We start from the raw sequence: 23,432 nt of genomic DNA, 5'->3' as shown, positions 1-23,432 counted from the left end.
ATCCTTACACTCGGCAATAGAGAGAGCCCCTTTGTTGAGTCCCTTGAATACGGGCTCTGATATCATGGTTTTGTTTCCCATAGCGATTGATGTCTGCGCTCCTTCCATTGTTTCTTGTACAGCGGACGCTGTATTGGATTCAGGGGCCACTGGGAATTATGCCGACAGCCGGTTTGTTAAGAATCATGGTATTCCTCTGATTCCCAAACCTTCTCCTGAACTGGTCAACGCTGTTGATGGCACGACCTTGTTATCTGGTCTGGTTACTGAACAAACGGTGGATCTTTTCATGACTACGTCCTCTGGGCATACCGAGACCATAACCTTTGACGTCATTACAGCACCCCAGTTCAAGTTAATCCTTGGGTTGCCCTGGCTAAGGAAACACAATCCGTTAGTGGATTGGGCTAAAGGGACGGTTTCTTTTCATTCTGAATACTGTGCTACGTCTTGTGGGACATCAGGATCCTCATCTGTGGGACCCAGTACTCAACTCTTGGATTCCGCTCTGGTCATTGGAGCAGTCATGAACTTGGTGTTACCTGGGGAGTACCGAGACTTTAAGGACGTATTTGACAAGAGAGGTGCTGAGATTCTACCACCACATCGACAATATGACTGTCCTATCGATTTGGTTCCTAATGCTGTTATACCATCTGGTCGTGTCTACTCCTTAACCCACAAAGAGGACTTGGTGCTCAAGGAGTATCTGGATAAGTCTTTGGCTTCTGGCTTTATCAGGCCATCGCGTTCTCCGGCGGCATCGCCTCTTTTTTTTGTTCCAAAGAAAGAAGGCGATTTGCGCCCTTGCATCGACTACCGTGCATTGAACGCTGTCACCATCCGTAATCAATACCCAATTCCACTCATCTCGGTTCTTCTAGACCAATTGGGTTCTTCTTCCATCTTCACCAAGTTGGATTTGCGGGGCGCTTATAATTTGGTCAGAATACGGAAGGGTGACGAGTGGAAGACGGCGTTTAAAACCAAGTACGGCCTGTATGAGTATTTGGTCATGCCTTTTGGTTTGAGCAATGCCCCGGCTACGTTTCAGTATTTTATCAATGATGTTTTCAGTGATTTACTCGACCACTATGTCATTGTATATCTTGATGATATCCTGATCTACTCACCGGACTATGATACCCATGTTCAACACGTTTCCACGGTGCTACAAAGGCTCCGAGACAATCGTCTCTATGCTAAGCTAGAGAAGTGTATCTTCCATGTCCAACATGTGGATTTCCTGGGATACGATATCACGAACCTGGGAGTCGGTATGAGTGATTCCAAAGTAAGGGCTGTTTTGGACTGGCCTGCTCCTACATCTATCAAATCCTTGCAGTCTTTCTTAGGGTTTGCAAACTTTTATAGACGTTTCATTCGCTCATTCTCTGCTATTGTTGCCCCTTTGACTGCCCTTACCAGTCCTAAGAATGGGTTCAAGTGGACGGCGGAAGCACAAAAAGCTTTTCACAATCTCAAGATCGCGTTCACCTCTGCGCCAGTCCTCCAGCATCCCGAGTCTATGCAACCATTCTATGTGGAGGCTGATGCCTCGGATCAAGCGGTTGGGGCGGTGTTGTCTCAGTATTGCAAGGACACAGGTTTCCTTCATCCTGTGGCGTTTCATTCCAGGAAGCTTACCAAATATGAAACAAGATACACTGTCACTGAGCGAGAATTATTGTCTGTACCTGATGCATTCAAGGTGTGGCGACATCATCTTCTGGGTACTGCTGTTCCAGTAAAAGTTTACACTGATCATCGCAATCTTCTTGCCATGCAGTCAGTGAAATGCAACACAGCCAGGCATGCCAGGTGGCATGAGTTCTTTTCACAATTCAATTTCCAGATCACGTATCGTCCTGGGGCCCTACATTCCAAGGCAGACGCACTTTCAAGGAGGTATGGGGATGACTCCTCTCCCAAGGAATTTGGTGGAATGTTGTTACCAAATCAGGTAATATGCTCCTGTACCTTGAAGACTTCATTAAAGGAATCCATTAGAGAATGGGTTTCGGGGAATCCTCCGGAGATTGAGAATTTGAATATGACCATAATTAACTCTATGCCTTATGTTAAAGGTCGTCTGTATCTTCCAGATGTCGACTCCAGATGAACAGCTTTAAGGTGGGGTCATGATTCTTTGGTTTCAGCCCATTCTGGGGTGCGCAAAACTCTGGAACAACTCAAGAGATGTGTTGGTGGCCTTCGATGCAGAAAGATGTCTCGGATTACATCTCTACCTGCGCTATTTGTGCCCAGTGTAAGTCCTCAACCACGAAACCCGTGGGTTTATTGTGTCCTCTTCCGGTTCCTAGCAAACCATGGACCATGATATCTATGGATTTCATCACTGACCTCCCTCCCATTCAGGGTTTTCACACCATATGGGTGGTAATCGATTATTTCTCCAAACTGGCTGTGTTTGTTCCTTGTCAAGGTTTGCCTACGGCACCGGTTCTGGCGGATCTGTTTCTTCGCCATGTTTTCCGCCGTTTCGGCCTTCCTGATGTCATAATATCCGACAGAGGCTCGCAGTTCACCTCGCGTTTCTGGAAGCATCTTACTATGTCCCTGGGTGTTGATGCGAGGTATTCCACTGCTTATCATCCGGAAACGGACGGTCAGACGGAATGTTTGAATGCCACACTTGAGCAGTATCTACGTTGTCTAACTATGCAGCATCAGGAATCCTGGTTGTCGGCGTTAGCGACTGCCGAATTTGCGTACAACAATTCTGTTCATACTTCCACAGGTACTTCTCCTTTCTTTGCCTTGTAAGGTTGTCATCCCCGTTCTCTGCCATTGGATCTTCCAGTCTTGTCAGACAATCCCGCGGTCCAAGACAGTCTTAGAGATATTACTTCTCTACACCAGCATGTTCATTCCCTTTTGAAGGAAGCTCAGGATCGTTCTAAGGAGTACGCCGACCGGCATAGGTCTCCTGCGCCCGATTACCACCCGGGTATGTTGGTCTGGCTTTCCACTAAACATCTCCGTATTCCTATGAGGAGTTGTTTGAAACCCAAATATGTTGGTCCTTATCCTGTCAAGGATGTAATCAATCAGTCTGCAGTGAGACTTGAACTACCGAATACTTGGAAGATCCATCCGGTTTTTCATGTATCTCTATTGAAGCCCTGTTCGGAGGGGACCAGGCTCCCAGTTCGTCCGCCTCCGGTCAAAATACAGGGGGAGGAGGAGTATGAGGTGAAGGCTATTCTAGATACTAAGGTTTCCCGAGGTGTTTGGTATTTCCTCATTGACTGGAAGGGTTATGGACCCGAGGATCGTACTTGGGAGCATGAATCCAATGTACATGCTCCGGTTCTCTTGGCTCGATTCTTGGCCTCTCGGGGAGTGAGGGCATCTTTGGGGGAGGATACTGTCAAGAAATCAGCTTCTGCTCCCCGTTCCATCCAGCGTTACGTCAAAACTACACATTCCACAATTCCAAAACACACGGAGCCGAAGCATTTTCAGAGTATCAGACAACGCTGGGGGTTGCCGTGGAAACGTAGGTTGCCTGAGCACGTTCGTGCACGGTTACGTCATGGCAATGTTCCCCGCAGGGTCACGTGATTAGTTTAAATCTCCACCCGGCATTCGGAACGCTGCTTCTGAATTTACAATTTTTGGAGCTCACTACTGTGTTCTTGTCTGGCCTGTTATTCTTGGACCTTGCACCCTGTTTTTGTCTCACGGATTGATATTGAACTACCCCTAAACCTTGTATTGGATGTTATCTGTTTACTCGATCTCGGAACGAACAACCATTCTTTTGCCTGGCATTTTCAAGATTTGGCGTCTCGGATTTTTTGCACTATTCACGGAACTCTGACTCTCGGAACTTTGTTATTTGGACCTTCCACATTTCTTTCAGAACTTGTCACAAGAAACTCGGATTATTCACGGACATTTGTTTATTAGGCGTCAGCGTGCCGGCGGGTATAGGTATAGATTGGATTGTCCCTGTCACCGGAACTGGTATCATCGGACGAACTTCCTTTCATCTCCTTTTCCACGACAAGAATATTACCCGTCAAACACCAGAACTGATATCCTGGGTATCCTGGCCCTCTGTCCTGCCTGATTTGCTTTCCTTGCCTAGAGGTATTCCCTACGTGAGTACGTTGTTTGGTCTACATCCGTTTGCCTTGTTTATGTCTTATTTCATGAACCCAACTCCTGACATTGTGTTCTTTGTCTAGGTAGCTGTGTTCTGACTCATATAATCTTCTGGGCAATTCCCCTTCCAATATAGTCCCTTTGTACTATTGGGAGTTGCATTGTCTGGAAGGTTTCTACGGCTACACTACGCGATCAACTGAATCCTGGTATTACCAAGTTTTGCGTGGGTGGTTCTTACAGACGCCTACTGGTGGCCGGGCATGGACCAGGACATACGACAAATGGTCGAAAGGTGCCATGAGTGCACCAACAGTGACAAGCGCCTAGCCATGAGGCAAGCTCCCATGCTGCCCACCGAAGTCCCCAAGGGGGTGTGGCGCAAACTAGGTTTGGATTTCATTGGGCCTTTGGACAACATGCCCCCAGAACACAAATACGGGATAGCCATGGTCGACTATTTCTCCAAATGGGTCGAGGCTGACTTCACCGCAGACATCACCACAAGCACAGTCATCGAAGCACTCACCACCGTATTCCAGCGGGAAGGCCTACCAGAAGAACTTGTCACGGACAACAGAGTCCAGCTGGTCTCTCGAGAAATGGAGAAATTCCTCAAACTCAACAACATTCGACAGCGGAGAGCAAGTCTTTACCACCCACAGGCCAATGGCATGGTTGAGCGGGCAAATCGCTTCATCAAAGGGGCGCTGCAACTGGCGCATGCCTCGGGCCTAGACCCGTACAAGACAGTCAAGGAAGCTGTAGCAGCCCACCGCATCACCCCCAACGCCGTCACGGGTGTTTCGCCATTCCATCTGCTAAGGGGGAGAAGGACAGCATCCACACTGGTACCACCGTGGCTCCACCAAGTGAGGGCCGACGAAGAAGTGGACATGGAAGACGTAGTTTTCCGCATGCAGCGTAATAAAGAAGCCATGAAGACTCAAGGGGACTTTCGTTGAGCCGCTCGCCACACAGTAGTTAACAAAGGCGACCTAGTAAACATACGCCTTCCCCACAAAGACACTTCGACTGGCTCCAGGTACAGCAGTCCCATAGAAGTCCTGGAGAAAGGGTCAAACCACGTTTGTACCAGCGACGGAAGGAAATGGAATCTAGAAAGGGTGGCCATGTACCGCAGGAAAGGATCCATTAAACAGCCACACTAGGAAGCCGGAGAAGATCAAGACCACCAGGAGACATCTGAAAACTCTCACCTCTCAGAAAGAGATAACTCGAAGTCACACCACGGCAACGAGTTCTCTAGCCCCAACTCTTCAACTCCACTCAGGGAGTCACAGCGAAGAGCAAGACAAGGAGAACCCGAATCACCTGCACCCCTTCAAGAGCAGACCACAGAGAGAGAGAAGGAGACCCAGCAAGTTTGCAGACTTTGTCATGGAATGACCATCCATCCTTTTTCCCAGTAAAGGAAGTGTGTGGGAACGTCACGCGATTGCGGGAGCGTGGTCTTGCGAGATCTGGACTGAACGAGATCTCGTGAGCCTGCGCTCCGCGAGACAACGTTCCCGCCAGTGTTGGCGAAGCGCCAGACCAGGAGGTGTACTGGGAGCGCTGCTCCTGATGAGGAGCCATCGGAACTGAGGCCCTGAAGAGCCTAATGACACCAGCTTCCAGGGCATAACTCCAAAGCCATAGGAAGCCACATGGGAGCCCTGGAAGCTTGCAGCGTGCCATCCTTGTGCACACCTTGCCCCCAGTGATGCAACCGGTAGGGCCCTGAACTGAACTGTGAGTAGTTCCCCGGTTGCAGTGTACCAAGTTTATGCCCGCCACCTGTTTTCCTTGCAATAAAGACAGTTAAAGCCCATTGCAGCATCCTGTCGTCCTTTAAGGCCACAACAGTATGGATAATTAACAAATACATTTACATATACGGTATGACTAGGTATCCAATGGAATGGGCAACAACCTAAATATGTATGTCTGATAAGAGACAGCCGCACTTTAAAGAGCTTCTCATTGGTGCATGCGCACTATGTCCCATGAAATAATAATCTGAAGTTTCCGTTATTGCCTGAATGGGTCTAGAGTAAATCCGAAGACAACACGAAACCAGACAAGGAAGAGCACAGCTCAGACAGCACATTTTCTCACGTTCTCTCGTTTCTTGTCTATCATTGCTTTTAAGCCAATCAGCGTCGGCGTAGGGCGGGGCTCGCGAGCAGCTCGGCTCTGCCAATGTCTCTCTCTTTTTTTTTTCCCCCTTCTACGTCCTACGTTGACAGCGCAGCTAGGCGGCGAGCAGCAGCGTCAGGGCGTGGAAGATGGCGGCCACCACAGAGAGCTGCAATGCTGCCGGCCAGAAAAAGGGCCACCTGGGCATACCCGAGGCGGTCTTCGTGGTGAGTGCTTGCCATAGGGAAGCAAGGGCAATACCTATCTGCGGGGGGGTCCGTCCGTGGCCCCGCACATGGCGCTCTTCCTCCGGCCACGTCCTTACATGGCAATGCCTTTCAGACAACGAACGTACCGCCTACTTTTCTTGCCTCAGCCCATACCTTAACTGTCTCTCACATTTTGTGGGTGTCCCCTACTACTATGGGCACATTTTACCCTCCCAAAAACATGCCCTAATGATATGGGATCACGCTGTCGGCACCGTTTAAACAATTGTGCATCTCCATTGACAACTCGAATTACCTCAAAAAATATTTCCCTCTGCGTGGAACCCGAGGGTTTGAGCCTGAACGGGTTGTGACTGTGAGGCACTCCCATATGTATCAGTGAGCTCTGAACTGAGTTTCTGGTCAGCCCTTCTGAAGTGGTTGTTCCCCCTCGTGGTCGTCCCTGGTGCTTTCTCTGTTGCCGTTGAATACCGTGGTGCAGATCAAACGGAAATATGTTCTCTCCCTTCTCCCAAACAGTCCATTCATATTAGCGTGTTTACTCTCCAAAGAAAGGAAGTGACCCGTTTAGGATTGTTTCATAAAGCCCCAAAGGGAGCAAGGGGTTTGTTGTAATATATTTCAGCTGTGCCCTCCAGTTACATTGCACAGGAAACGGCAAGTAATCTATTAATGAACCTGGATGTGTCCTCCACAACCAGGGCACAGTCCTGGTGCGCCTCCAATGATCTGTGCGTCAACGCCCATAGGGACCCTTGCTCTCTCCCTCTATCCGTCAGGCTGGCCTTCCTCCTTGGGCCCTGCACCTTCAACTGCAGCTAGACCTTGGAATCGTCTTCAGCGACTACTCTTTCCTTCCTCCCTCACACTCAGGACATTGCCAAGATGTCCAACTATCAGCTCTTCCTTCTCAAAGGAATTGTACCTTTTCTCACTTTCCCCCAGAGGCTCAATGTGGCTAAAGACCTCGTTCTCTCTAGACTTGACTACTACTCCTGAATCTTCCTTCCGCTCTGCAACCCCTCCAGCTTATCCAGAATAGGCAGGGATTTAAGTGGAGTAAGAAATCAAGGGTTGCCCTCATTTGGTGGTGTGGCTTGTGGGATGGGCGTGGCCTAAAAAAGTACACAAACCATAAGGTACGCAAACAAATATATTAATGCATGTAAGCATTTATATATTTGTATGCGTACCGTAGTATGCAAGCCATCTTTTAACGTATTTCTATGTTTATAAAAGATGGTTTGAAAAGAACACACATCATAGTAAGGTACGCACATGAATACATAAATGCTTACATGTATATCTTTTTTTTGCATGCCTTACTATGGTTTGTGTACTTCAAGATGGCTTGAATAGTACACAAACCATAGTAAGGTACGCACACAAATATATAACATTTATATATTTGTGTGCATACCTTATGGTTTGTGTACTTTCCAAGCCATCTTTTGGAAACATTTTGAGGTTTATAAAAGATCCTTGAAAAGCTCACAATTCAAGTCATCTTTTATAAACCTCGCAATATGTCAAGGAATCCCCAGGTTTGCAGAGGGTTAAAGACGCCTCTGCGACTCTGGAGCGGTGGGGAAACAAAGGTACAGTAAAGTCCTCTGGTGACCCCCCCGCACAACGGGTCACCAGAAGAATTTCCAGTGACTGACAGAAATGCCAGCCAGCCACAGCGTCGCTCTGCATCATCCACAAGGCTGTCTGGGACCTTGGACCACACTATCTTCTAAAAACAGAGAGCAGGGGGTCGCTCACTTGTCTCTGCGGGCTCCCTCCTTTGCAATAGCCCCCCCCTGCGCCTTGAGCAGGATTTTCTCAACTTCCGGAAGCTCCTTCAGACTCTCCTCTTTTTCACCTCCTTCCCTCTTATCTCCTCTTCTAATCCCACAGTTGCTGAATCCGTGTTCTTGGCCCTTGTGCATCTTCAGGGCGTTGGCCTCTCATGCCAATTCTTCCTAGCTCCTGTTTTTCCACAGCACTTTGCTTCTGCGCACACCCTCTGCTCTGGAGACTCGCACTTATACCTCCCCTGGCCTAGGCTGTGTAGCACTCAACTTTTTAGCACTTTGTCCATGGCTCACCCACGGGCTCGGACTCACCAGCACTTCCCTCTTCCTTGCTGCACTTGCATGTTCTGAATACTCACAAGGCATAGTAGGGTCGTCCCTTTTTCCCCCTTTGCTCTTAAATATTGTGTTGTAATGGATTTCCCTCCCTCCCTGCCGGCGCTTTGAAACAGTAGATTCTTATTGTATAAGCACCTAACAATAAATAATTAATTGGGTATGCACCGCCTCCAGTGCTTTAATTGGGCCGGAGCTACCCGGGATGACCCAGGCTAATTCCAGTCCACTAGAAGCCAAGTTTTTTTTTTCTTCTTCTAAGCTCTCACGTATACATGAGAGCTTCAGGCTTTGGGGGAAAAAAGCCTTGCCTGCCTTTTCATTGTGACACCGCCCCAATGCAACCAGAAAAGTGATGGGTGGGTGTTTTTGAATAAATCTGAACGACTGGCACTGCTCTGAGCAACCTTCCACACCACTGTTTTTTTTAACCCATCTTTGCCAATTGAAAAGGGGTCCAGCCAGTTGGGCTGGACCTCTTTTTGGCAGTACCCAACTCGACCCCGTTTTGGCGGTACCCAAGGCAGTTGGCTACTGCCACCAATGGGCGCAGCTCAGCCTGAATTGCTAGGCCAGGTCACCTCTGCCAGAGGTCAAAGTGGGAGGAAACTTAAGGGTACAACGTTCCCTTCGCAGGGAAATCGGTCATACTTCCCTTACTTTATGTGACCTGGAGTACTGTTCCAGGACTAGGGGTGTCACGGTATTCGTTTTATGACGGTACGATAACCTTCTTGCCAAATGACGGTATATCATGGTTATCGCAGTATAGCAAGTGGAGTTAACTGATCTTAACAAATATTTTCTAAAAGGTCATAAATTGACAGATGTATCATCACAAACAAAACCAGGCACCCAGGGCCAGAATTGGGCTTTTCAACATACTTTCCACTGAAACGCCTTGCTTCCACCCAACACAAACACACGTGTGGAGAGGAGGGGGTGGGGTGGAGGCCTGCTGCAACTGGCAAAGCAAACTGAATAGCTTTTCTTAAGTGGTCATTTAGGCTTTTTTCTTCCCCACTGGCTACTGGTGAAGATGAACATGTTGCCATCTTGATAACCTGCATGCCACAGATCAATGGAGGCTGATGGTAGTATACACGTGTGTGTGTGTGTGTGTGTGTGTGTGTGTGCACACTCACTCACTCACTCACTCTCACTCTCTTTTTCTCTCTCTTTTTCTCTCTATTACAGCCTTACTTGCGGGCCAAAAGGTGTTCAGTAATCACTGACATGTTACCCTTTGGTATGGCAGCAGGGAATACCCACAGAGATGAGTGAATTTCGCAGTGTGACTTATATGTAAATTCAATGATAGAACCAGGGAAATCCCCCATTGCCATATGTTTAGAGAACATTATCAATTATAAATATATAAACCCCAAAGTAAACCCTTTTCCTTCTTGGCACTGTATCTATTCTTCCTATTGCTAACATATTGATTTTGTGTAAGACACGTGTGGTTTATGGAATGGCATTAAAAACTGCTCCAACTGAAACTACTTGGCAGACGGCACATCCAACAGTGCAAAACCAAGACTGCGCAGCAATTGCTTACTGCAGCCTTTCCAAATCAGATTGAAAAGCACACTTAACGGTATAAACAATGTGACGGTTATTATTGTTCAATTAAGTGGTTCACGGTATCTTTAACGGTATACCATTATACCGTTACATCCCTATCCAGGACGGTAAAAAAGGCTGCTTTAAATAAAAATAAAAAAAATAAAGAAAAGAACAGTTGCCCTGTTGGGGATTTGAACCAATGCTCTGTTGACAATCCTATGTTAAAAAGTGCTGGCTAAACTTTGTTTATTTAAATGACTGCTTGCGAATGAAGCCTATTCCCAGGTAGTCGCACAGCAATCTGGGAATGCTATAGGCGCAAGGGGCTTGTGTAGACACAAAGGTGGTTGCAGGTAATGCTAGGGGCGTATCAGTGGATACAGTCATGTACATGCCCCATAAGAGGTGGGAAGGGGAGGCTACATAAAGCTGCATGCTGAGGGGACAATGACATACTAATGGTGGTCATTTAAATGTATATTCTTTCACTCTGTATTCTTTAGTCTTGCAAGAACGTTTGCAAATGACAGCTTTTTGGGGTGTAGGGAAGGAAAGGACCCCGGAAGGGGGTTTGAATTGGGGTTGGGGGTGGGAATGACTGTTTGGGGGATTGAAGGGAGCATAAAAAGGAGTGGGGAATAAAAGGGGCGGGGCAAGCAATCCCAGACATGTTACTGCCATTTTGGGCCTCATCGGCGAGGTGCAGCCTGGTTCCTTATGGCTCAGCAAGCAAGGGACCCATGTCTGGGCATGTCTCTCTCTCACAGGGAGACAAACTATACCTAAAAAGTGATGGGTGGAAGATTTTGAATAAATCTGAACCACTGGAGTGGCGCTAGGCAACTTTCCACACCACTGTTTTTAGGCCTGTCTGTGCCAATGCACCAACCCCACCCCCATGCAAGCCACCCCTTTATTTAGAAATGCAGGCATCAGCTGCAGGGGGTACCTCGCTTGAATGCCTCCTGTTAGGCCACAACCCTTTTGCAAAATCGAGCTGGGGCACTTAACGGGGGCTTGGCCTTACGGGCGGTATTCAGATGAGGCAAGTGTTGGCTCTTAATTGTGGCGCTGACCCCCTGCTAGGTCATGTCCTTTTTTGCCCATGCTCCCCTAAGAGACCTGGCTCGATTTGGCAGGCCATTTACAGCACAAACCGCCTCCTCAGGCCACTTACAGCATAAACCGCTTCCTTTTCTTGCCATTGACTGACCTTCATGTTCGTTGTGATGCAGAGCATATATATACTAGCCATACCACCCGACATGCACTTGGAGGTCTCCTGTAGCCTTCTGTATGTTGTGTCCTAACATCCTATTGTTGAAACATTGGCAATCTCTTGGAAATCGCCTATAATGATGGTGATGAGATTTGTATCACCCCTACCTACACAGCCTTGCCTCCACCCCCAGGGGAGTGTCAATGACCACCCCAGCAGGGACTGTGGTAGTTGTAGGGAAAAACATGTACCTGTCACTGTGCAACCGATATGAGAGCAGGCAACCCCTGCAGTGGGCGGCTGCTCACAATTGCCAACACAGGAGAGGTTTACCTAATTAACATACATTTATATTGATAGTCCACTGTTCTCTCCCACCAACCATTAACCCGAGTGTGTATTTAGACATGTACCTTGTATAACACAGTAGTTGAAATGGATGCCCTACACTTAATAATCTTGTTCAATGTCCTCTGATATCACTCAGTAATGAAGACTCAATGAATGTGTCACACGCTAATATCAAAAAACCCATTTTAATTATGACAAATATGTAATATTCATTATCATCATCACTATACACAACACACTTATAATGCAATAAACCATTAATCGAAAAGTTGAACCATTGGCATTTGCCCAGGGTTCGAAATTGAGGGGAGCTACTTAGCTCCTGCTTCTAGCATAGTAGAGCCTGGTTAGCGTGAAACCAACAGCTACCAGGAGCTACCTTTGGCTCAGAGGGCCAACTGCTGCCTTTCAAACATGTAAATGTAACATTAACTTTGAGTATTTGAGACGGTTAATAAAGACTAATTATAACACATCTAATATACTTTGAACAGTGGTTCATACAAAATGGATATAAAGTTGAAGGAGCATCTCTAGTAGCTCCTGGTTCCCCTGCGGTAGCTCCTGTCTAGTGGGTGATGCCAGATACCCAGGAGCTGGATTTAGCTCCTGCTCATCTTATCTCATCTCAACTTTGAATCCTGTTTGCCTCTTCCTCAAGTCAAGAGCTGAAAAACTGGATGCCTGGAAAAAATCACAATTCAAAAATAAATTTGAAAAATGAAAACGTTGGACAAAATCCCAAAAGACACTTGTTGCTGCATCTGGGGCTTTTCATCAAAAATGCATACAAATAGGATTAAATGCTTTATTTTATTTATTTAAATATTTGTAATGTGCCACATGCCCTCAGGGCGCACATAGAACAGCAACAGCAACAGGACACACAAAACACAAAGATCAAACCGTAAAGATAGAGCCGAAACAGAAGCCAGTTAATCTGGGCTAAGGTTGAAGAGGTGAGTCTTTATGGCCTTTTTGAAGATAGGGTAGTTCTCTATTTGAAGTATAGCAGACAGACGAGAGTTCCAGAGAGTTGGAGCTTGAGTGTCAAAGCTAGTGCCACCGAAACGGGCCAGTTTAAATCTCGGCTGAACAAGTAACAGTGCTGCGGCTGATACAAGATTCCTATTGTTTGACTTGATCTTAATACGATCTGATAGATATACTGGGCTTGAGAGAGGCACACATTTATGAGCCAGTGTGAGCGCTTTGTGTGGTATTTGTTGTCTTGCAGGAAGCCGGTTTAGAGTTTTTCTGACTGTGGAGATGTGTGTGTTGGACGCGAGAGTTTAAAAATGGTACGTACAGCATTGTTCTGTGTGACTTGGAGGGGTTGTATGTTGGCGGCAGTAGTGCCGGTCAACAGACTATATTACAATAGTCCAGCATGGAATTTTTCAGTGCTGTGGACAGCAGAGCGCAATTGTCATTTGTTATAAAAGGTTGGATGCATTGTATAAGAGTCCACAACCCGACCGAATGTTGTATACATATGACTTCATTGAAAGTTCGTCATCCAAAATAACACCCAATTTTTTTTAGACTGTTATAACATGATCTCAATCAAGAAGTTGGAGTAGTCTGGTGTCGGCTTGCTCAGAGTATTCTTGGTGGTGACAATCATAAGCTCTGTTTTTTTTATTGTTAAGAGCCAATGAATTACAGGCCATCCAGTTCTGGATGTCACTGTAGATGTTGAGGTTTGCAGGGTCTTTCTTGTGTTGGCCACTAAGCTGAATGATAACATGGGTGTCATCAGTGTAATTTGTATATTGGACCCCCAGGCTATGCAGTAGGTCGAACAGTGGCCGAATATACAAGTTAAAAAGTAGCTGCGACAGGCAGGAGCCTTGCGGAACACTGCATTTTTGAGGTATGGGGGTAGAATGACTGTAGGTGGTCCTAAGAAGGAGGCGATCCATTTCGATGCCAGAGTGGAAAAGCATGCGACCTCTCCGAGCCTTGTCAATAGAAGAGTGTGATCCAACAAGATCGAAGGCTGCAGAGAGGTCTAATAGCATCAACAGAGCAGATTGGTTTTTATCTGCTATGCTTGCCAGGGTGGATTTAAGGTCGAGCATGGCAGTCTCTGTGCTATGTCGAGCCCGATAACCTACCTGATTCGCATGTGCCTCAGATGTTATAATCTTCAACATGAGCTTGGGAGTTGGGAGTATGCAAGCTTATCAAGGACCTTAATAAATATAATGTATTCAAAATAAATTAAATGTCCATTCAACTTATTATTATTCAATTTATTGGTGCTAGCATAGCCAATCCAGGATAAGGTGTCTGCTCTTTAGCTGTGAGTTTAAGGTGTATGGAGGAAAAGTAAGCCACTCCCCAAACAGCACAAAGGAAAGTAGAGTTCTGCTCAAAATAATCAAAAAAGCCAGAACCCAGTTTGAGGCTTCAAAAAGCGAGGAAAAGATTTAGGGGTGGAATCGCCCCTCCATCAGGGGAAGCATCTACGTGCACCTACTCCTGCCAGCTCCCTCGCCCGAAACAGCCTTTTCCAGTGTTTGAGTTTACTCAGTTATATACCCTCTGCGCCTTCCCTATTTGCAAGCTCTCCACGCCTACTTCCTGTCCTTCAGAGAGCCCTAAGAGTTTTGCCAAAAATTACATTTCAGTCAACAACCTCTTTCTCTTGTAAGGGCATGGCTCTGTCCTTCAGTGAGCCCTAGGTATTTCGCCAGAAATCGCACTTCAAAGCACTGCACTTTTATGTGCACAGCATGGCGAACTTGCCAGTGTACTATAGTTACCCATTTAACCTACGCAATAGAACCGCAGCATTCCTGCTTTTTGTAGTGCGCAGTGTTTTGCTATTATCTCATGTTTTGTGTTTAGCGAGAAAATGTGCTCTCTTCCCGGATAGTCTAAATGGCGATTAATGGGGATGTTTATTTAAGCACAGTACGGTGTACCTAGTTTCCAAGGTCACTGGCGCACAGCCCAGAATAATGAAAAAACCCAAATGTAATCCATCACAACATGGAAAATTGACTCTCTGCCTGCCTTGGAACGTGTTTTCATCATGCTGTGCAATTCACTGAATATAATTATGTTTACATTGCACTCCGCTTTATCGTGAGAAGGCCTGCATTGCACATAATATTAAACTGTTGTCACCGCACAGTGTACAAGCCTGGTCTGTGACTCGGATCACAGTCCATATTAAGCATGGCTAAATACATGTTACCCCGCCCACCATGAGGTGTAGAGCAGGCCATGGGGGCTTTACAGGAACCATAGGAATAAGAGTGAAGAGACAAAAGAGCATGTAATACTAGAAGATTTTTTTTTTGCGAAATGTATTCACTTAGTGAAGATTCTATTTACTAAATGTCAAAACATAAACATTTTGTTCTTGAGATGAGCCAGCGGCAGCAGGTACTGGTCAGCAGACAATCTTCAGCCGCTTATGAATCAGGATTAGGAGATGTTCGCCACACGAAAAATTCCATTGGTTCTCTTCTGTTATTCAGGAGACAGTCTTGGTGCATTGACAAGGTCACTTTTGCTTGACAAAACCAAGGAAAATGTTGGATCAGGATGAATGCAGCTACACTGATGTGGAGCACATGGGTGATCCCCCGGGCCATAGGTTCCTAATCCTTTCCATGGATTGAAGAAAGCAACTGTATTCTTCTGCCAGGGCATGGCGCATAGGATGGAGCTCCAATGTGTTGGAATAGAGCTTTCCACAAGCGTTTGAATCACCTTTGGCCGGCCATTCCGGTAACCTTCCAGTAGATCCTTGGCCAACTGCAGTATTCTGTTTGATAAATCGGTGAAAGTCACTGTGCCAGTGCTGTTCTTTGCATTTCGACATTCAGGAGATATGCCAGTCTCTGTGTTGGTTGTAGCAACTTCAGTGGTGATAGCTTCTCTTTAGGCCAGTTCAATAGCACTAGCTCAGTCCGCACTGGTGGATGTACAACATAATGGCCACAGTTCACCATATTGGAGACTGGGATCCATCTGACAATCCCCACAGGCATACCACAGCATGAAGCATTGAACTGCAAAATGTAGGATCCGTTTGGTAGCTGTAGAGCAAGTTTACATTTGAATTGCACTCGGTATACAATTGGTTTAAATTCTGCTCACATGGGCTGAACTTGAGAAGGGCCTGGCATCATGTGTGTGGTGTGCTTCCCCCTCCCCCCCCCCCCAAACCCCAGACAACCGATTTCTTCAGGGAATACAGGTGCACCTTAGAGGTATCATGATGCACGCAGACATGGGTGCAGGGCACCTTTTTATGGAGAGTTTGTATCCATCTAATCTCTACTTGATTCATAGTGCTCCAGGACTGCAGTTATTCACACAACAGAGGTGCTTCTGCTGGCGCAGGAATATTGAGGATCCCTTGCAGCGCCCACGTCTGCGAGGTATTGTCCCACATCGATATTCTGTACAATGTTCTCTTGAGTACACTTAGCAAAGTATAGATCGGCTCTGAAATGGCTGGTGTCTGAGCTTGTCTTGAGAGATTCAGTTCTGTCAGTTGCTCTGGCCATAGTTTGATAGACTAGACGAACACCTGTAGAGAGTGTGTTCAGGAAGTCTAAAGTTCAACAATTGCTTGTTATACGTTTCCAAGCCATTTTGGATGATATGCACCATGCTCCATACTTTTTCCTTTTAGCTTGTGATTCCCTGCTGTAATGCAATGTAGTCGTCATTGGCTGCAAAATGGCCCCTCTTGATTGGCTTTCCCTGCCAGTCCTGGATTTCCCAGACGGTTTTCTTCAAGATAGGTGCAGCTTCTTTCGCATCCTTTTTTAAAAACAGGTTTTATTGAAGTTTTCCATGTTAAATACCAACATATTATGCCATCATATACATATTGATTCTACAATCTAAATCATAAAATAAGCAGGGTCACATAGCAATTTGCTATGCAATTCTGTCCGTTTTCTAATCAAATGGACACTTGTGTAGCAAAGATAGCTATTTAAGTTTCCCACTTCAATGAAAGCACAGCTCTCCTTGCATTCCTCTCTTGCTCTCTGTGCTCTCTTCGCCCTCTTTTCTCTGTTCACCTCAAGTCCTAATGGAGAGAAAGTGCAGCAGTAATCATCTCCTCCCCCTCTTAAGTGGCAAAGACATGTGTGGGAGTGATAGGCAAGAATTTCTTTCTTTTTCGAATAATTGCAAACCCAAAATAATTTTATTAACCTTTCTGTATCCTGCCTGGCACACACCAGTATGGGTCAACCTTTTATTTTAAAGACAGCCATGCAATTCCATTTCTAAAATGTAGGTTGTTACATAATGCATAATTAGAGTATTGATAGTAAAACACTGCATCATCGCCATGCTTTATAGTAAAGTTTAGGTTAGTGTACCTACATTTCATTGTGTCAACTAAATTTCATTTTGTTGAGGGAGATGCATCATATTAATGAGTCAATACTTTTGAAAATGTACATGATCAAATCTTTTGATGGCAAACCTAGTTCTGTAACCGGCAGGTTGCATATATCTTGCAACCGGTGCTCAACTCATGAACGAGCCCATATTCATTGACATTCTAAATGTCACCCAGTTGCTTTATACCAGGTACCCTGAAATTGAGATGACCACAAACTGCAATATTCCATCTAGTTTGCTCAGTTCTCTGCCTGCTGCGCAATTCACTCTGCGTCTTTCTTTCCTCTTACATAATGAGTACACAAAGCGAACTAGATGCTTAAGCAAAGTAGTGATCAATAGTTCCATCCAATCTGTACATCTACATATCTATTGCAATACCAATCGCTGTAGTTAGCCTCCATAGCTCGCTTTGCTTTATGATCATGATTGTATTATATGTTATCACCTGTAGGAGACAGCTGTCCAAACTGTTTTCAGAGCCTTTTTTAACATATATATTTATTTGTGTCCATTCATGCAGCTAACCCTTTACATTTTACAGATACTTGGCTGTGGCTCGCAAAGTCTTTTCGCCCACTTGCATAGTCGAGTACATTTTATGAAGGGCACGTAGCATTTGCATGAGATGTTTTGAAACTTTTATGTAACCTTTACTGTGCAGTAAATGTCAACCAAATGTTTCACTGTGCATGGCTGGCCTCTGGGTGACGGCAGTGTGCCAAACAAATCGGGGTTTTTAGTGACATGCACCATTGTACCCAAATCACATTTTAAATTTGTCATCCATTGCTATGGGTCGAGTGCGTTTCTTTTAGGTTGAATAGGGAAACTAAGTTACCCGACCTGCAGGTCTAGCGGAATATTAAAGAATTTGCAAGGCTGGGCTCCTCCAACTAATGTCTTATTTCAGTGGTATGCAAGCTGTATTGTTGCTCATTTCATGTCTTGGGTACATATAACTTCTGGTGACATTAACAATATTAGTCAAAAATTGCTATCAAATGGGTCCGTTTGCTAATCAAAATATTTTTCATTAGCAAACTCTACTAATCAATTTGTTTTAAACTAATTTATGCCATGCAATCACATTTGATAGTAATGAGGTTGTCATCCACCCGTTCTTGTTTCCCAACATTCCCGCCCCTCAAACTCCCTCCCTCTTTAGTGGCCATGGTATCTGCCATGGTATCTGTTATCACTAAGTTGCCCTTAACCGTCTACTGTGGTGGATAGGTAACAGTGTCTGTAGGGATTGATTTGGGTGGAGCTGAACAGTCTGTATCATAGTGTTCCATGCCGTTATGTCTGCACTCGCTTAGGAGAGGGTTGTGTGCTGCACGGCTCCAGACGGTTGTTTCTGCCAGAGCCCATTTTTTAAGGTCTACGTCATCGCTATCCTGCGCTTAGCTAGTATAAACGCTAAGTCCTTCATCCTGGTTATCTAGCGTGTGCGTTGGGGAGTGGCCAAGCATACAGGCTGAGGGGGTCGGTGGATTCATGTAAAGGCCTCCTCTGCTAATTTTCTTTGCTACTTCCTCCCAATATTTCTGTCTGGTGTGGCGTAACTAAAACATATGTAGCATATCCGCTTCTGTGTTTGTGCATCTAGGGCATTGTCGGGTCGCCCCAGGGAATTTGGATATCCTAAGAGGAGTTAGGTATGCTCTGTGTGTCATGAACAATTGAATCAATTGTAGCCTAGCGTTGCGGGACTCTCGCTTATGGTAGCGCAATATCTCTGACCAGTGTTTGTCTTGGAACCGTTCACCTAGGTCTTTTTCCTATTTGTTCCTTATAGCCATGTCTGTGGGGGTTGGTTCATTAGGAGAACAATATATAGCCTAGTGATCTTCTGTGTACCTTCAGCTATGTCGGATAGGGTATCGATTATGGAGTGTCTCTATTATCCCACTGTGCATCTGCGCATAATCGCGTTCCTAATGGTGCCATATAGCAGAAGCTGGCCATGGTGAAGGTCTGTGTTGTCCACTATTTCCTGAAAGGGCATAAAGGTACTATCGCACAACAAATCCCCAATTGTGGCAATGCCCTTTGATTCCATTTGGACTTGGATTGATGATGGAAACGGTGACGCTAGAGGCATTTGCATAGATGGGCGATCTTTTATCCTATTGAGTGTTAACGCCCGGTCCCATACTTGTAACCGCAACAGTATGAGGTACGTTTGTTGTCCCAGGTAAGACCTTTTATACCATAATAGTTCCTTGAGGAAGAAGCGCAATTCTGTGGGTTGAACTAGCTGTGTGTCTGAGTTAGGTTCATCTGCCAGCCAGTTCACTATATGTTGTAGTTGCCCCGCCAGATAACGTTCAAAGCAAGGTACCCTAATTCTGCCTTCTTCGTATGGTCTTTGCAGTAAGGACAATGCTAATCTGCATCTGCCACTTTCCCACAAGTATTCTCTACATAGGGAATCAATGGTTTTGAAAAAGGACTTGGGTATGTTATGATGTGTGTGAAATAATGTAAAAGCCCCGGGAGGGCAACCATTTTTAGTAGTACTGCTCTGCCCATTAGTGAGAGGGGTCATTATTTCCAGAAATTCATTGAAACTCTGTATGCCATCAAGGTCCTTTAGGGTATTATGTTTCTGAGTGGGCTCATGGTATATATATCAATCCCTAGGTGAATGTAGGCAGTTTGACTGAAAAAACAGTTTTACAAGGTTGGGGAAAGACGGCAGCAGTTGCAATGTATTTTGGGCGGGTCTTTATGGTCTACGTGCATTGTGAAGGGGAGATGCAATCTCTGTAAGTATATAGGAGTCTGTTATTGAATCGCAGGAGGATTCTGGCCACCTGTTAGAGCTGGACAATTAAACCTGATGCTTGCTGCTTGTAAGGAACGGAGCACCGATGAATCATGGATTTACAATAGAATTGTCAATGTGTGGGTTGGGATCATGTGGGCTAGAATGGTAAGGCGCATAGTTCAGAATGAAATGTGGACACCAACATGTTTGGGTGATAAAACGGCAACAATAGATGAAAAGGGAAATGTGTCTGCTCTTCTCCTCTTTTACATCAATGGAATTTCCATAGAATAGCCGTGTGCGTCACAAGTAGGGGTAAAGGTTTCTAACCAGATGGAACCTGTGATAATTGAAATGGTTTGTAAGTTGTGTCACTAGGAGATACGACTATGACCAAAAATGGAAAGTCCCCAGAGAGGTGTGTAGTGTAAATATGAAATGTGCAATTAAAGAGGATGGTGCTTCGATGAATGTATCCAGTAAGAAGTGTGGGAACTAAAGGGAATATGGTTACATTGTATAGGTTTAACCAATCCTGGGGGGGTGCGGGGATTGACTCTGTAACAAAACCTTTTGAGAGTGTTTTAATTGTTGCAAATTGTATAAAATGCGTGTTCTTTGTGTGGTTCAGAGACAGGTTAGTTTGACTTTGTCATCTCACCCCCCCCCCCCGCCCCCTGGCCGTTTGTACAATAAACCTGCTGTGCGGACAAAGTGTGCACATATTTAAGGGCGGGTTTGCTTTTGGTTGGAGTGAAGTTCCATTACTACAACTATACTTGCCATTGGAATGGAAACAGCCAACAAAACGTCAGTCTTCTCTCCCTTAAGACGCAAGCCATCATCTTGCATCACATGTTGAACTGACCCAAGGCTTGCTTCCACCCTAGACACATCTTTTGAATCTCCATGGAGCTCAACCAGGATTTGTTATCGGCATAAAGTGTTGTGGAAGTGCAGAGAGCAGTGCAAACAAGTATTACACAGGCAATCCCGCCTCTTAAAGCTATTGGTCATATAAAGCAAGTGAAGGGATATCCTAACAAAATCTAGACCCTTTTCCAGAGACCGCCATGTAATCACACAGACACTTTTTCTGCTTATAGTAAATTTAAATAATCGTATGTTGAATTTCCTACTTGTCCTTATCCCACCACCGTCTCAGATTTAACCATGTCCAATACCCCACAAGGCAAGGTTAGTCCATAATAAATGGCCATCTACCCTATGAAATGCTGCAGTGTAGTCAAAGATCACCACATATTGTTCTCTGGCCACTACTTTCAGCCGCAGTGTATTGTCTAATTAGACCTACATTTATGCAAGCCCATTTGGGCCATAAGAAGGCTGTTTTTCTTCCACCTAAGTGGTTCATCTACATTTTTGCATTGATTTTTTTCATGGAATATACAAGCATGCAATCAGACTATCGGTTACGTGCATAAGTAAGCGCTTTAGCCATTAGTCTGGGATAAATCTGTTAACCCAACACTTGAGCAATTTTTACAATAACAAATTGCACAAACTGTTTGGACTGGCTGATCCTGCGCTGTTCTGGCAATGTTTTTCATCTTCCATTCTGGACTAATAACCCCTGTTTCTTAGTTCATTATGATTTCTCTTACAGAGTTCACTTTTCTTTTTACCTGTAAGGCCAACTTGAAAATTGCCATTAGTCTTTTCACACTTTACAGCCTTTTGTTAATTGTCCAGATAAACCTTTTTTAAATGGTTCAGACGAGGAATTAAACACTTGAAATCTGTCTTTACCTCCTGCTTATCGACGTCTACCACAAAACTAGCATGCTAATAATCTCAAGAGACAAGACTAACTGTTACTTATTCCCACCCCGACACCTCCCTCCATACCACTTGATTGTGCGCTCTAGCAACCACAACATTATTTTCGGCAACTAGAAAAACTACACAGAAGGCAGAATGGTACAAGCAATGATCTTTAAGTGTGAGATCCTGTAAAAGCAATTGTATTGTCTTCAATGGTAAGCATTGTATTAAGGGTTGGAGCTGTCTTTTTAAAAACATGTTTCCTTTTGGAATTTTCCAACAGGCGTCCCAATCAACAGCCAAAGCTGCCCTTTTATAATTGAAATGCCCATCACGTAGAATTAATTGAGATACCACTACAGCATCTGCAGATCTGCCCTGAGGTGGACACCTGGCATTTAGATCATGAACAAACATTGCTCAATGTTCCAACAAGTCGACTAGGCTAGAAAAGGCCTGACTGCTATATCTGTGACAAACTGTTTATTTGGGAAATGCTATCCAAATCCGTCATGCAAGTCTAGCAAAGAATTTATATAATCTGATGCTTGTGGATCTGCGTACATCACATCCTATGCATAGGCCGACATCTAGTGGTAGCCACAGAGTATTAAACTTTTTGTTTTCAAAACTCGAAAAGCGACGTCGACAGGGCGTGCCAGTAATACTATCCCTAGTGTGACGTCCATTGTACCCATGGTCCTTCACGTGTTGAGGTCCCTCAGATTGTTTTTTTCCGCCATCGTAGTTTGATGCCATTAGTTAGTAACAGTTTACGCTTAGTATTTCTTTCTGTCCTTTCGACAACCGGTTACCGCAAGGAAACCCCTGTCCCAGAGACTACCTGCTCCTCCCAATGGACCCCAGAACAATGAGATTGGGTCATGTGGAGAATGTCCAGTTTTATAAACTTCTTTGATACCCTGAACAATACTCGACCTTCATGGGACTCCACAAAGCGGGGCAGCAAGCTCTCCGCCCGTAGCCAAAAAAAGCTTGCCTGATAACCACGCAGGCTATCACCTCCTCTTATCAGGACTTGGGTCAAGATACATATTATTATAACGCTCACAAGACCCTGCCTCGTACACAGACCCTGAAGACCAAGGGGACACAGGAGACCTAGACCAATATCATGACGATGTACACATCGTCCAATCCCCAGACCACACCGACCCACCAGTGGCAGACTCCGGTAGACCACCAACTACAATATGACCTGCTCCTAAAGGCTGCAGAGCACTGCACAATAGATACCCAGGAAGCTCAGGTTGATGAAGACCTAGTGGAGGACATCCTTGGGGAAACAAAATCTCCAGCACAGTTTATCCCCTTGCTTCAATCAGTCAAGAGGCGTTTTCAACCTTCTCTGCTTACTGCCAATCTGACATGGGCAGTCGGCCCTTGCATCGAAAAGATGTTTAGATCAGACCCATTATACATTACGGGGCAGCTAAAGCCTGACACTTTAGTTGTCGCCACCACAAGAAAGAGAGCGGGAAGCCCTCTGCCGAAGCCCCCTCCGACAAAGAGTAAGAAAATGTACACCCTGGGCAGGAAAGTAGCGAACTCGGCTGCCTGTCAAACAAGGATAGCTAATAATACCACACTATTTGCGAGTTACAATTGCCACAAGTGGGACGAGATCACAAAGCAGATAAACTCAGTCCCGAGCCCCTAAAAACACAGCTCTCTCACCATCG

General features: G+C 45.4%; 1 protein-coding gene across 1 annotated transcript in view; it reads left to right on the top strand.

Moving 5' to 3' along the window:
* The first annotated feature begins 6,356 nt into the window (after positions 1 to 6,356).
* The window catches only part of VBP1 (VHL binding protein 1), a 98,891-nt gene continuing 81,815 nt past the window's right edge, over positions 6,357 to 23,432 (top strand). Inside the window, exon 1 of the mRNA XM_069612638.1 lies at positions 6,357 to 6,503. Coding sequence (XP_069468739.1) covers positions 6,426 to 6,503 — 78 coding nt within the window. The 5' untranslated portion in view covers positions 6,357 to 6,425. The remainder of the gene's footprint in view (positions 6,504 to 23,432) is intronic.

This window comes from Ambystoma mexicanum, chromosome 5p (assembly GCF_040938575.1).
Source record: "Ambystoma mexicanum isolate Mex_15411 chromosome 5p, UKY_AmexF1_1, whole genome shotgun sequence".
In the NCBI taxonomy this organism is placed as follows: domain Eukaryota; kingdom Metazoa; phylum Chordata; class Amphibia; order Caudata; family Ambystomatidae; genus Ambystoma; species Ambystoma mexicanum.
This window is presented reverse-complemented; position numbering and strand designations above follow the sequence as displayed.